Genomic DNA, 15,769 nt, shown 5'->3' with positions numbered 1-15,769 from the left:
GGGCTATGTATTTTGTCATTCTGCTTACTGTTAGCTAGGAAGAGCTGGTCTAGTGTGAATGCTCTAAAATATTGGATTCTAAGAACTAACATGCATGGCAGAATGATTTTTCCTGATGGTCAGAGACAAGTTCTAGAGGGAAGTGATCCTAAGTCATACTTAGAGTGAGAAGCCCAAGAGGAATATGCTGGTCAAAGCAGTATGGCAAGCATATGTACCAAGGACAGACAGTAGTTGGGTGCCTAGAAGCCAGGAAGAATGTAGAGCATGAGACATCTAGACCAAGATGCTTAGGATTCAATCTGTATACAACGTAAAACACTTTCCTATGCAATCTGAGGTGTAGTGTGTTATGTGGCTGATGTATGAACTTGCATTTAAGTTGTGCTTTAAAAACAGACAAGATAAAAATAAACAAAAGGGGAAGAAACAGTCCAAGGATACAGTATAGCATGTGGAAATAATCAAGTAATATGTGCCATATCTGGGGGGTGATTACAATTAAATCTGGTAGAGTCATGGTTTTCTAATAAAATGAGAAGGGAAAATAAGGTTAGTAAGCAATTTGGAGTCAAACTGTTGATGCTGAAAGCCGGCAGTGGTAAGGTCCTTCAAGATTCAAGTAATGGAGCTAGAGATTCATGCTGAGGGCCTGTCAAGTCCCAAATGGAACAGGATATACTAACCCTTCTCTTAATCATAAACAGATAACAGAGGGTTATATCAGATACCTAAGGAATCCCCCATCCCCATGTAGACTATATATATCAAAGGAAGGAAACAATAAAGAATATACACCTGAAATCCTAGCAATTCAGAAGGCTGAGATTTGAGGGTTGAGAGTCAAAGCCATCATAAGCAGAAAATCCATGATACTCTTAACTTGAATTAACCAGCTAAAAGCCAGAAATAGAAGAGTGGATCAAGTCATAGAGTACCCACTTGGAGCGAAGGCTCTGAGTTCAAGCCCCAGTCAATTCCAGTACAATAAATAAATGAATAACTATATAAATAAATGCAAAGCCCTACTATTAATACCCTTAAAGAATGATTTCAATGTTTCCTTGCAAAAGGAAACATTTAGATAATAACAAAGAACTTGAGAAATAAAACAGGACAGAATAAATAAATAATTTGTAAGAGAAGCTTGGAAGATAAAGTTGAGGAAATTTTTAAGAAATGGAACAAAAGACAAATTGAAGTAACTCAAGACAATTTCAGGGAGGAAAGAAGGTGACTTTTCAAACAGAAAAGTCCACTCGCATGTTAATTAACAGAGGATATAGACGTTTTATAAGCATCTTTCAGAGCATTGGAGAGATCATAAAAAATCAATCACCAGAATATTTGTGGATTTATCAACAATAATACTTGGAGTTCTAGACAATGAATATGATTTCTAACCTAAAATTCTATACCAAGCCCAAATGATTAATTAAGTAGCAAAGTAGGGGAAAGGTAATTTCAAAAATCCAACACCCCACTAAATTTTCTTTTGACCTAGTCTAAGAAAGCTACCAAATGAGAGTGCAAGATTCTTTCTGGAGTGAATCAGTGGACACACTTTGTCTTAAGATCCCCAATGATGCTAGCACATGGGTAAAACTAGAAAACAAAAGATGAAATGTTTATTTCTAATATGAAGAGTTGTCCCAAAGACTGGTGTCTTAATTATCCTAGTATCTTCTGGCTTCCTTTGAGTGCGGTATAGAATAAAACAAAATCTATCTGAATAAAGGGGACACAACAACAACAAAAACAACACCACACAAATACAAAAACATCTATTGAAAGATACATAATATCAGTGTGGTGTGGCCAGGGAAAAGCAATGAGAGAGAAACTTTTTTTTCTAATTACCTCCTTGTTTCTTTTGGGTTTTGGGTAGAATGCAAGGTAGGAGGCAGGAGACTGGGATCAGTTAGGTAGTGATTACTATGGTCTTGAAATGCAAATAGGAGCCTGAATGGACACAAAGTGTCTAGGAACAGACTGGAGGAATAGTTGCCTGGTCTGGTGACCAGGAAGGTGGGGGTTGGAGTGGGTGCTGAGAGAAAGGTCAGAGGGCAAGTATCAGAGATGACTCCTTGCTTTCAAGCCTGAGTTAACAAATCTGAAGACACAAGAGTGGGAGAAATTGGCAGAGGAAGGAGGGTAGATTGCAAAAGAATGACAACAGGATGGGTGGCGGGAGAGTAGTTGGAGGCAGCAAACAGATTTCACTTTCCTTCTGACCAAAGTCTTATTTTTACTGGTCTTATCATGTGCCTTAGTATCCATCACTTTGACCTTACTAAGCACTGGGATAGCTTGCAGACAATTCAGTGACAATTCCTCTGGAGTCACCAACTGGAGGCTGAGGTAGTATAGTGCAGGGTAAGGTGTAATCACTCACTGAAACAAGGATGCTGTCTTTCCTACAGCTACAGAAGAAAGCAAATAAAGTGGGGTGTGTGTAGGGAGGATGGGTGTTTCACAAAACTTTTAAGAGCCCTACTACTTAAAACAGCATTGGGTAAAATACATTGACACCTCTGTGCTTAGGTTTCCATGTGAGTGAAATTACCTACCCCTCAAGGCCGTTGAGTTCAAACGTTTAGAACAAACTGGTAAAGATGAGGTAATGGTAGTTAGTATTATTATACCAGCTGCCTTTTTTGACCCCTTTTTAAATATTCTTTCCCCTAGACTTGGAAAATAGGAGGTTTAGAATATTTAATACACAAAGCAGGGTTTTTTTTTTTTACCAAAAGGTATGCTAATATTTTATTTGATCTTTAGTCAACCATTTCAAGGCATTGTCTTCAGTGTCTGGGGTCTATTGATGATGAAGCCAGACCCAGTGTTGTCCTCACAGTATTTTAGTTTTGTTCTATTTGTGTGTGTGTGTGTTTTCCACTCACAGTCTTCTAGCTCTTTTCACAACGCTATATAATTATATGTGCATGTATGCATTCATTTTATTATTAAGGTATTTTCAGGAAAAATTTCACGTTGTTTTTGTTTGATGTATCTACAAGGAAATAATTTCAAAGTTATACAGTATGTAAGGTTATAAACAAAGAAGCAAGCATGCTTCCTTATTCTGACTTCCCTAGTTGTCCCCAGAAACATCTATTTTATTGACCTTTTTAGGACTCTTTACTAAGATAAACATATAAGCACATAGTTCCCATATTTCTAGGCTTCCTTTTGCTTGTTATTTACCTTTTAAGTTATATTTCATTATCATTTAAAAATTATATTTTTATTATACTTAAGTAGTTGGGTAAAAGGGTTAGTTTTCAACAAATCAGTTTATAAGTACAACAGACCTTAATTGGTATCTCTCCTTGCATCATTCTCTCCCGTTTCTCCCTCTCCCTGCCCAAACCCTTCTCTCAATTTTCCTAGCTTTATAGGATATGCATTGAATATTATGAATACATTCTTCCCCCCACTCCTCTCTTCATTCATCTACTTTATCCCTGTCCCCTATATCCCCTCCACCTCTCTAATACTAGCTTCCTAGTTTTCACTTTGTTGGACTTTAGTTTTTCTTAGGAATTACAGCATTTGAATTCTCCCCTGCATATACCATATCTAGTTAATATATTTATGTACACCTGCAAACAATGCTGCATGTGTTTACTTATATATTTATAAAGTACATATAGCTTCCACATAAGAGAGAATGCATTCTTTGTCTCTATGGTCATTACTTACATATTTTTTTCTAGGTCCATTCATTTCTTTGCAAATAATGTAATTTCATTTTTCCTAATGGCTGAAGGAAATTCTAGAGAGCATATATACCACATTTTCTTGATCCATTAGTCTGGGTCATCTGGACTGTGTTCATACCTTGGATATGGTGAATAACAGCAATGAACAAGGTTGTACAAGTGGTTTACTGTGTCCTAATTTGTAATTTTTTTGATAAATGCCAAGAGTGGTATTGCTGAATCACAAGGTACTTCTATGGTTAGTTCTTTGAGGAATCTCCACACTATAAGCGTCCATTTCTTAGAGAATAGAGAAGAGGACTTGAGAGACAGAATGCTATGGACAAGTCAAGGACCAGGTAGATCAGACTATCAAACTTGGGTAGGACTGTTGAAATAGAAGCAGAAACTATGTAAAAAATAAAAGTAATAAAGTTTTATTGAGAATTCTGTACAAAAACATGGTAGAACTTCAGATGTAACTCAATGATAAGCAGTTGCCTAGAATACACAAAACCTGGATTCAGTAACCAGCACCACCAGAGAATAAAACATGTTAGTACCAGCCAGGTGTCAAGAGTCTAAAGGCAGGTAGGGGCAGGGAGCACAGGTGATAATATTATTTTAAAAAATAAGTGTGACTATCACAAAAATCTACAACCCTCTAGGGCACTTTATGTAAAATATAATGAATAATTTTTATTTCTCAGGCCTCCCAACGTTCTCTTTAGGGTTGAACTGAGGCTGCTTCATCCCTTAATCATGCTGCCAGGTTTCCTAATTCATCTCTATCAGGCTACTCCTCTCTTGTGCCAGTTTTCCTATAATTAATTACCTTGCACATCAACATCCTGCAGTTTGTGAAGTCCATCCTGGACCATATCATATTTCCTAAAACATCTTCAGGCCCTGGGTGATGTGTATCCTGCTCTTCCTAATTCCCCTCTTCCTTCAACTAGGAGCTGAATGAATCCTAAGGCTTCTTTTCCTCCCATGGCCAAGATGATGCCATCTCATTTTACCCACTCTGCTGTTAGCCAGATGAACATCACAGTAACTTAGGTATCACCAAAATTCCTCACCAACCACTTTTCTAAGTGTTGTCTATCTAAGTCTATTTGGGTAAAACATCTATCTGGCTTCTCCTGAGATTTGTTGAAGGACTGAGCAGACAAATCAGTCCTTATACACCTGTTGGTAAAAGCCCTTTCATTTCTTTTTCTCTTTTGAATATAGTGATCTCTATCTTAGTTCTTGAACATCTTTCTCAGACCATCTTTTTAGTTACTTTTTGTTTCAAGAAGAGAATTAGCATTCAGGAGAAATAATACTTTCCTCTCCACCAGGCTTACTAAACACTATTTGGATGGGTGGATCCTCTCAGTCTTAGCAACAACTCAGATAGAAATGGCTCCAGGATCCAGGGCTAGTTCCTTTGGTCAATCCTGGTCTCTCAGAATGGAGTTTCTTCTGCGTTCTGTTTTCCTGCACTCTAATGTGTCATGATATTCTTTTCTGATTCTGACAGAGAGACATGTTCCTTACAGGGTGTTAGCTTTTCTCTAGAATACAGTATTTACACTATTATAGTATACATTTCTTTATATTTTAAAGTAAGCACTATAAAGTCATAAAATATATCACTTCCATGATAGAAGAGGTAGTTGTTCAGTCTTGGGTATATAAGATGAGTCAATACCTTCAAATTCAGGGATAATAAAAGCCAATATTCCAAGAACTAGGAGTCCTATTGAAAAAAACATTTTGTAAAATTAAGAAAAGAGTCTGATCAGGTTTCCTATTTAGGATTGGTTCTAAATATTATTCTTGGGCAACTAACCCTTCCAGTGAACTTGGCCCATAAGTGTGCTCTGAATTAAAAGAAGCAGTTGGAGAATTAACATCTGCTCTTGACATAGAGAACAGAACTGGCATAATGGGGTGAGGAGCTATTTCACCTAGAGGAAATTCCAGAGTCCCACTGTTACTAATGGTTATATTCTCTTGCCTTCTGGAAGAATTTTTTTTAAAATAGGTTCCAAAAACTTGCAAGGGAAAGGGTATAAAAAATGGACACATATAAATTCTGACATTTAATTACAAATGTGTAGCACTTTGGTCATTTGAAGGTATTTTTGCACTATGAATATCACACAGAGTTTCTTCATCCTTGCTTTCCTGTATATGGATTTTTTCTCTGAAAAAAAAAAGTAGGGAAAAGGTTGAGTGAGAGTTCATAGTAGAGCTACTTTCTTTTTCTTTTCATTATTATATTTAAGTAGTTGTACAAAGAGGTTGTCATTTAACAAAGCTGTTTATGAACACAATATATTTTGATCAATGTCATGTCTTTCATTGTTCTCTCCATCCCTCCCCTACCTGCCCCCTTCCATCACTCTTCTTAATTTTGTAGGATATACATACATTGGATTCTTGACCACATTCTACCCCTCTTCTCTTCATTTGTTTAATCCTTACCCCTTGACTATACCCCACCTCTTTCAAGTACCTGCTTCCTGGTGTTTTATTTTGCTCAACTTTGATTTTGTCTTTCTGAGGTATTACTCTATTTGAATCTTGAATCTACAATACCTCAATTAATCCATTTGTATATACTTGCTTACCACCCAGCGTATTTACTCATAAGTTTATAAGCTAAATCTAGCTTTTATGTTTAAAGGAAAACATAGGTCCTTTGTCTCTTTGGGCCTGACTTATCTCACTTAACATAATTTTTCCAGATCTTCCCATATCTTTACAAATGGTACAGTATCATTTTTTTCTAATGGGTGAGTAAAATTCCATTGTGTGTATTGACCATGTTTTCTTGGTTCATTCATCCACTGAGGGACATCTGGGTGGATTCTACCTTGGCATGATGAATAGTGCTTCAATAAACATGGTGATTGTGCTGGTGGCTTTACTGTATTCTGGTTTATAATCTTTTTATTTTTTTTTTGGTCCGTTAAGGGGCTTGAACTCTGGGCTTGGGTGCTGGCCCTGAGCTCTTCAGCTCAAGGCCAGCACTCTACCGCTGGAGCCACAGTGCGCCTTTCTAGCTTTCTAGTGGTTTATTGGAGATAAGAGTCTCACGGACTTTCCTGCCCGGGCTGGCTTTGAACTATAATCCTCAGATCTCAGCCTCCTGAGTAGCTTGGATTACAAGTGTGAGCCATCGGCGCCTGGGTTAAATCTTTTGGGTAAATGCCCAGGAGTGGAATTGCTGGAGCATAGAGTAGTTCTATGTTTAATTTTTTAATTTCTTTTTTATTTTTAAAGGAAAAGCTAGAAATAATGGAACACAATAATAATGGTGGTGCATGACAAACCAACAGCCAACATTATACTTAATGGTGAAAAATTAAAACTATTCCCTCTAAAATCAAGAATGAGACAAGGATGTCCAGTCTCTTCAATATAATGCTGGAATTCCTAGCAAGAGTAATATGGCAGGAGAAACACTTAAGGGGATTTATATAGAAAAGGAAGAAGAAAAACTATTCCTCTTTACAGATGACATGATCATGTACTTAAAGAACCTTACTGACTCCTTCTATAAGCTACTAGAGCTGATTCAAATCTTTGGTAGAGTAGCAGAGTATAAAATCAACCTGCATCTGTGCACTTACAATCAGCTCCTCAGAAGGCTGAGATCTGAGGATAGCAGTTCAAAACCAGCCCACACAGAAAACTCCATGAGACTCTTATCTCCAATAAACTACTAAAAAAAAAAAAAAACTGGAAGTGGTGGTGCTGTGGTGTAGTGGTAGAGAGCTTGGCTTGAGCAAAAGAAGCTCTGGGTTAGTGCCCAGGCCCAGAGTTCAAGCCTGGGGACCAGAGAAAAAAATCAACCCACAAAAATCAATAGCTTTTCTGTATGCTAGCAATGAGAAGATTGAGAGTAAAATCAGGAAAAAACTCCATTTGCAATATCCTCAAAAAAAAAATAAAAACTTGAGAATTAACCTAACCATAGATGTAAAGGACCTCTGTAGTGAAAACTTCAACTATGTAAAGAAATAAACTGAAGAAGAAGGAAATGGAATGGACTGAAAGAATTAATATCATGAAAATGGCAATACTGTCCGAAGAAACCTACAAATTCAATGCAGTACCCATCAAACTCCAAACATCATTCTTCAATGAGACTGAGAAAGCACTCCAAAAATTCATATGGAAGAAAAAAAGACTTTGTATAGCAAAAGCAATTCTTTTTCTAGGTTTTGATAATAGTATGGATATAGGTGACTAACAACCATGAGTAAAAGCTAATTATTAAAGAGGGGTAGAGAAAGCAAGAAAAACCTGGCCTATACTGTTATCTAAGATTGGTTCAACAACCATCTTGATTTTTATCTGTGACTGTTGTTTCCCTCTGCAGATTCCCTGTCGCCTTCCTGCTGCCTTCCCTTTGTCAACTCTTCCAAACCATTTCTGAACCAACTCTGGCAGGGCAGGCAGGACCTTTGCAAGCCTGATTCCCAGGATCACTGGGACAGTCTTACTGCTGGAACCACACTGGCAAATGTCACCTTGTATTTCTAGATAAATACTGGCACTCTGGGCTCTCTGGATCTTGGCGTCATCACTCTGTTTCTACAACCAGATTTTTTGACTGAGGGTTACTTTGATTCCTGTGGCCATGCAGTCAGGTCCAGGATATTCTTGAGCACCCAGAAGGGATGGTGGTCCAGACAATTTGACTGCATCATTTGGTGAAAGTATTGATCACTGGGGACTCTCACATATTCTTTCATGCACACATTCATCCTTTCAGTAAATATTGCTGAAACCTACTGCATGTCAGGCGTTGAACTAGTTCCTGATAGCTCAATGGTAATCTTAACTAATGTGGTCTCAACCCTCCCTAGAGTTCAGTTTGGTTTACTCGATGAGACTTAGTAAGATAATGTCACAAATAGGTAAGCATAATCTGCACTAATGAAGAGAGAGAGTCTGGAGACCCACATGTGACAGCATAGCAGAATAACCTTCTAAGCAGAAAGCACAGTAGTTGCAAAGGCAGTCCACACATGCAGGCTGACCATTATTTCAGGCACTCTGCCAGGTGCTCAGGTTTCCAGGGTGAATAGGTACAGGCTATGCCCACCTGTTAGGACCTCATGGATCTATTTTTACTGACCATGGCTTGATTTGCAATGTCCTCTGGGCATTGTGCGTTGGCTGCCTTGCCAGTTATTTATAGAAAGGTCAGATTTTCCAGATTCTAACTAGCCTCAACTTCCTTTTTCTCCCTTCCTCTCTCTCTCTCCCTCCCTACTAGCTTATTTTTGCTGATGTTTCAGCATACCTCAGGTCCAAATTACAGACACTCTGGGATCAAAACTCTTTCAACAATACTGCAGCCAAGATTCTTACCTTTCCCCCTTCTCTTCATTGTCTTCCCCCTCTGGTTTGGTGGTTTCTGAAAGAGACCAAAAAGATCCTAAAAATTGTACTCCTCATAAATATAAAAAGAATAACATTTGAAGGGTCATAGGTTTCAAAGTCTTAGGATTCAGAGAGAAATTGCTATGATCTTACATTTATAAGAGACGGTTACTACACTAATGCAATTTCAGGGGGACAAGGAAGAAATTTCTTCCACCTAGAAAGTAAAAGTCTTCTCTTGCTCACTGTGTCTAGGTTCTAATATTAGAAATAACTTTTAAAAAACTTTATAGCTTTAGCCTCACTTAAATAACACTGGAAAGGGTAACACATTTAACTTTAGCAATCATTTAGTGATCAGAAAGGCTTTTGATTTTTTTTTGAAAGCAAGATTTAAGAGGTAGAAGAAGAGTCTTATACCTAAATGAATTGGCCACATGGTACTACCAAATACTGTACCTTGTTGCATGGACTGGCCTAAGTGGGAAAATCTCCAACCAGAGAGTCCTCCCAAAGCCTACATTGCCAGCTATGTAGACTTGCTGTTGATGCAATTCCTCTTAGTTGACCTGACTGTTGTGTTAGTACTAGTGTCCTGCTAGTTAGTTAGTTAGTTAGTACTAGTTGCCCATTAAGGGTTGTTAACTTGGATATCTCTGGACAAATTTATGAACTGCAAGAAAGTTCAGTCTTGGGTATTCTGTTGTAACTGCACAAAAGGAACTAAGATAGTTATTTCTTATTCGACTAAGCTTCCAGACACTTTACAAATCTGGATAGATTCTAATACTATCAAACTTCCTCTTAAAAATAATGGTTCCAGTCGAGCACCAATGGCTCACACCTGTAATCCTAGCTTCTCAGGAGGCTGAGATCTGAGGATCATGGTTCAAAGCCAGCCTGGGCAAGAAAGTCCATGAGACTCTTATCTCCAATTAACCACTAGAAAACCTGAAGTGGTGCTGTGGTTCAAATGGTAGAGCGCTTGCCTTGAGCTGAAGAGCACAGGGATAACACCAGACCCAGAATTCAAGCCCCATGGCCAACAACAACAACAACAACAACAATAATAATAATAATAATGGTTCCTGGTAAAAATAATGATGAAAACTTTAAAAACTTGAAAAAGGAAATTAAAGCAGAAGTAAGGAAGTGGAAAAACCTCCCATGCTCCTGAATAGGGAGGATTAACATCATGAAAATGGCAATACTGCCAAAGGCTATCTACAAATTCAATGCAACACTCATCAATATCCCAACTTTATTCTTCAATGAAATAGAAGCAACCTCAAAATTCACATGCAACATAAAAGACCCCAACTAGCAAAAAAAAAAAATCTTTAGCAGAAAGAACAGCGCTGGAGGAATAACAATACCAGACTTCAAACTCTACTACAAAGCCATAGTAATCAAAACAGCTTGGTACTGGCACAAGAACACACCTGAAGACTAATGGAATAGAACTGAAAACCCAGAAATGCACCCACAGACCTATAGCACCTAATCTTCAATAAGGGAACCAAAAAAATAGAATGGAAGAAAGTCTCTTCAGTAAATGGTGCTGGAAAAATTGGTTAAACACCTGTAGAAAATTAAAATTAGATACTTATATTTCACCCTGCCCCAAAATCAACTCTAAATGGATCAAAAACTTCAAAGTAAAAGCAGACACCCTGAAAACATTACAGGAAGGAATAGAAGAAACTCTAGGTCTCCTTGGCACAGGCTGAAATTTTCTTTTCTTTTTTTTTGAAATTTTCTTAATAAAGATCCAGAAACACAAAAAAAAAATCAAAGAAAGGTTGGACAAATGGGATTGCATGAAGGTGCAGAGCTTCTGCATGGCAAAGGACATAGCTAGCAAGATCAATAGACTCCCACGGACTGGGAGAAGATCTTTACTAGCTATACAACAGACAAGGGCCTCGTATCTAAAACATACTTGGAACTCAAAAAATTAAATCCCCCAACAGCAAATCCTCAAAGAAACAACCACCTCATTAATAAGTGGGCTAAAGACTTAAAGAGAGACTTCTCTGAAGAGGAAATAACAATGGCCAATAGACACATGAAGAAATGCTCAACTTCTCTAGCCATAAAAGAAATGTGAATCAAAACAACATTGAGATTCCACCTTACTAGAATGGCTATAATCAAAAAAATCTAATAATGACAGATGCTGGAGGGAATGTGGCCAAAAGGGAACCCTACTGCATTGTTGGTGGGAGTGTAAACTTGTTCAGCCACTCTGGAAAGCAGTATGGAGGTTCCTCAAAAGGCTAAACATAGAACTCCCCTATGACCCAGCAACCCCACTTTTGGCCATTTACCCAAATGATCACAAACAAGGCCATATATATTAAAGCTACCAGCACAACTATGTTTATTGCAGCATTGTTTACCATTGCTAAGATATGGAAACAACCCAGATGCCCCTCAGTAGATGAATGGCTCAAGAAAATGTGATACACACACACACACACACACACACACACACACACACACACACAATGGAAATCTATGCTTCCATCAGGAAGAACAACACTGCCCCATTTATTGGGAAATGGAAAGACTTTGAAAAAATCATATTAAATGAAGTTTACCCAGTCCTAAAGAAATTTAGGTCCCATGGTTTCCCTTATTTGCAATAATTAGTATACATATGGGATAATCTTAACAGATGAGCTGAAAAGCTCAAAAACCATGTACGAATGACCATATAAGATGATGCTAAGTGAAATGAACCCCAAGATATGGACACAAGAGGTCTGTCTTTATTGTTATTGTTTTAAATGCACCACGTGATTTTATTTTCTTTTATTTTTTGTTTTCTCTGTATGTTCTTTCTCCTGTGGCATATCCCCTGTTGTCACTGTACTTTATTTTGGTAGCCTGCATCTTGTATATACATATGTCTAAACTGGGGGGGGTGGGGGGGAAGGGGAATAACAAAACGCTGAAACAAGGACACAGAATGACCGATTGCAACAAGGATACAGAAAGGATAGTATATTGGAAATGAAGTTTACAACTTGGGGAAGGAAGGGGGACGGGAAGGGGATAGTGGGACAACAACAAGGAAGGGAAAGGGTAACAATGATCGACAAGTAATGTACTCATTGCCTTACTCATGTAACTGTAACCCCTCTGAAAGCATCTTGACAATTAAAAAAATAATGGTGCTTATAGTTCAATATAGTACTTAAATGTCTGCAGACTAACATGGAATATTATCCTTTCCTATTCATGGCAAAATCAGCACCATAAAAATTCCCTTATTTAAAAATGAAAGCAGACAATAAAAGTGCAGACTGTACTTTTGAATTTAATTACAACTTTTAGCATTTTGAAGGGCAAATATGATGAGATCGCCAACTTTCCATTTTTAAACTCTGTGAAAGTTTCTGTTTAAATGTTGTTTAAAATGATCTATTTTGGAAAAGACATGTGGTCTTTAAGAAATCACTCTTAGGTTTCTTCTAGGGAGCCTAGGTTAAAAAAAAAAACAACCTGTTGGTTGTCTAGGCATTATTATCGACAAAGTTTGGTCACACAAGTCCATATGGGTAAACTGGTAGGGCAACTTCTGACTGGAAAAAGAATGATTCAGAGTTATAACTTCTCCTATCTTCTTTTACTGACAGAGAGTAATGGAAAAAGGAAGATAGGGAGACTAGGAACTAGCTGTCCTAACCATGACATTCCTTTTTTATTCACTAAAATGATTTAAACAGGTAAGTAGTTGAGATATAGAAAAAAATTAATGAACAAACCATGGACAGAAGTTTTAATGCCAGGTTAGTTAGTTTGAGACTAGTCTCTTCTAAGAAATGGATTAACAGATTAGGGAAGAGTTTCATTTTGGAAAATAATATCTCTGTGGATGGATCATGACTTTTTCATGTCTGTCTTGGAAGAGTTCAGTTCCTTGTGATTGTAAAACTGAATTCTGAGAAATGAATGAAATATTTCATCTCCTATTGACCAAAACAGAATAATTAAATTATCCTTTCATATCAATGGCAAAATGATCACCATTAGATTCTTAGCTGGCTGGATGTCAACTGAGGACCATTTCCAGCCTCTAGAAATGATCCAAGTGACTTGAATTACAGCCTTTCTCAGAGCCAGCAATGATGGATTGACCTTTGTGAAGCATCAGGGTGATTGTTCCCTTTTCTTCCAGCTAAGTTCTCTAACCCAACGAGAAAAACTTCTTTTTTGGGTCCGGTCGTGGGGCCTGAACTCTGGGCCTGGGCGCTGTCCCTCAGCTCTTCAGCTCAAGGCTAGCACTCTACCACTCGAGCCACAGCACCACTTCCGGCTTTTTTTCTCTATTTGCTTATGTGGTGCTGAGGAATCGAACCCAGGGCCTCGTGCATGCAAGGCAAGCGCTCTACCACTGAGCCACCTTCCCAGCCCACTGAGAAAAACTTCTATGGCTCAGGTGGAATAGTTTGTTCTCATCTGCATAATTTAAGCAAAAGTCAGTAATTCATAGTTCTTCTCAAAGCAGTATCTTAATCATCTATCCAGTCTCTTTTTCCATATAAGATAATATACTATAGATTCCAAGATACAAGAGGCAGAGATATTGAAGTAGGCAATATTCTTCTTATCATGTATCCAATAAAAAGCATCCATGAGGCAAGGGTAGTTACTGCTGATATTACAGAATTCAAACTTATAAACTATCTGGATGGTCTGATTATATGTGATACATGTCCTTCCTTCTATTGGCCATCAAGAAAGGAGTGAGTCAAATAGGCACTATTCTTTTGTCTTCTACCTTTCACCACTTGTACCTTGATATGGCCCTCTTCTATGCACACCCATAACTTCTTCATTACCCTTCCAACACATCCTTTTATTTTTATTTTTTGTTTGTTTCTATCTTTAAAAATTTTTTATTCTCCTATGACCCAGCAATCCCATTTTTGGGCATTTACCCAAATGTTTACAAACAAGACCACATTAAAGCTACCAGCACAACTATGCTTATTGCAGCATTACTTACTATAGCTAAGATATGGATCCAACCCAGATGCCCCTCAGTAGATGAATGGATCTAGAAAATGTGGTATACATGCACAATGGAATTCTATGCCTCCATCAGAAAGAATGACATTGCCCCATTTGTTAGGAAATGGAAAGACTTGGAAAAAAATTATATTAAGTGAAGTAAGCCAAGCCCAAAGAAACATAGGTCCCATGGTTTCCCTTATTTGCAATATCTAGTATATGTATGAGTCAAGCAGAAAAGGTCAGATAAGGTGATGTTAGGAAAATGAACACTAAGATATGTATTTAATTTTTTTTCTTTCATGCATTTGTTTCTAACACATTTATAAGATTATTTCTTTGTTACTTTGTATGTCCCTCCCCCACAGTATAACCCCTGCTTTCACTGTATTTGATGTCGGTATAATTTGTGGAGGGGAAGGTGAAAAACAAGTCGTTTAAATAAGGATACAGGTGGACCCGTTGCAACAATGAGAGGTACAAGTTGTCATGTCGAAAATGAACTTTACACTTTGGTGTGTGTGTGGGGGGGGAGGTTTGGAGGGGGGAGGCTGGGAAGGGATGGGAAGGGGAAACAAAGGAGGAGGCTACAATGCTTGATAAGAAATGTACTCATTATCTTGCCCATGTAATTGTAACCCCTCTGTACAGTATTTTCACTATAAAAAATAAATAAAAATTAAAAAAAAAATTATTCTCAAGGTTATCTACAGAGGGGTTACAGTTACATACGTAAGGTAGTGAATACATCTCTTGTCAAAACTCGTTACTCCTTCCCTCACTTTTCTCCCTCTTCCCCCTCCCAAGATGTATAGCTCATTTCCAAAATATTGTCTTGTGAGTATCACTGTTGCATTGGTTCACTCTTTGTCCTTTGTCTCACCAGTTTGTTGTTCCCCTTCCCTAATTCAGATAAACATATATACAATACTAAGTGTACCAAAATCAAATACAGTAACAACAGAGAACAAACTATAGGGGGGAAAACTAAAGAAAAAAGAAATAACTTCACACAATACACTAAAAACCACAGCAATAAAGAAAATTTTCTTGTTTCCATACCTTGGAGTTCATTCCATCTTATATGATCATATGTACATAGCCTTTGAGCTATTGTGATCCTCTGCCAGGGATATCTTAGACATCTACTAGTTATTACAAAAGAGGGAAAACATGGTATCTATGTTTCTTTGGGTCTGGCTTACTTTACTTAATATGTTTTTTTTTCTAAGTCTTCCCATTTCCTTATGAATGGGGCGATGTCATTCTTTCTGATGGAAGCATAGAATTCCATTGTGTATATATACCACATCTTGATCCATTCATCTACTGAGAGGCATCTGGGTTGGTCCAATATCTTAGCTATGGTAAATAATGCTGCAATGAACATGGTTGTATTGGTAGGTTTAGTACGGCCTTGTTTGTGGTCATTTGGGTAAATGCCCAGGAGTGGTATTGCTGGATCATAGGGGATCTCTATGTTTAGTCTTTTGAGGAACTTCCAAACTGCTTTCCAGAGTGGTTGGACAAGTTTGCACTTCCATCAACAGTGTAGTAGCGTTCCCCTTTGTCTATATTCCCTCCAGAATCTGTTATTAGATTTCTTGATAATAACCATTCTTACTGGGGTAAGGTGGAATCTCAAAGTTGTT

The 15,769-nt window shown here is 37.7% G+C and overlaps 1 protein-coding gene across 5 annotated transcripts in view; it reads right to left on the bottom strand.

Annotated features, from left to right (window-relative positions):
* Window positions 1-4,125: 4,125 nt before the first annotated feature.
* Cd86 (CD86 molecule) overlaps window positions 4,126-15,769 on the bottom strand; it is a 62,361-nt gene continuing 50,717 nt past the window's right edge. For 4 of the 5 annotated variants that reach the window (XM_042669275.1, XM_042669265.1, XM_042669259.1 and 1 more), the window contains 2 exons: window positions 9,084-9,129; window positions 4,126-5,901 (listed from right to left, as the gene is read on the bottom strand). In XM_042669275.1, the coding sequence (XP_042525209.1) occupies window positions 5,802-5,901; window positions 9,084-9,129 (146 nt within the window). In that variant the 3' untranslated portion in view covers window positions 4,126-5,801. Of the gene's footprint in view, window positions 5,902-9,083; window positions 9,130-15,769 lie in introns of those variants that run through there. The other variant, XM_042669283.1, reaches the window with a different exon arrangement.

The sequence above is a fragment of the Dipodomys spectabilis genome, unplaced genomic scaffold, assembly GCF_019054845.1.
Source record: "Dipodomys spectabilis isolate Male_0828 unplaced genomic scaffold, ASM1905484v1 ptg000017l, whole genome shotgun sequence".
Taxonomy (NCBI): Eukaryota; Metazoa; Chordata; class Mammalia; order Rodentia; family Heteromyidae; genus Dipodomys; species Dipodomys spectabilis.
This window is presented reverse-complemented; position numbering and strand designations above follow the sequence as displayed.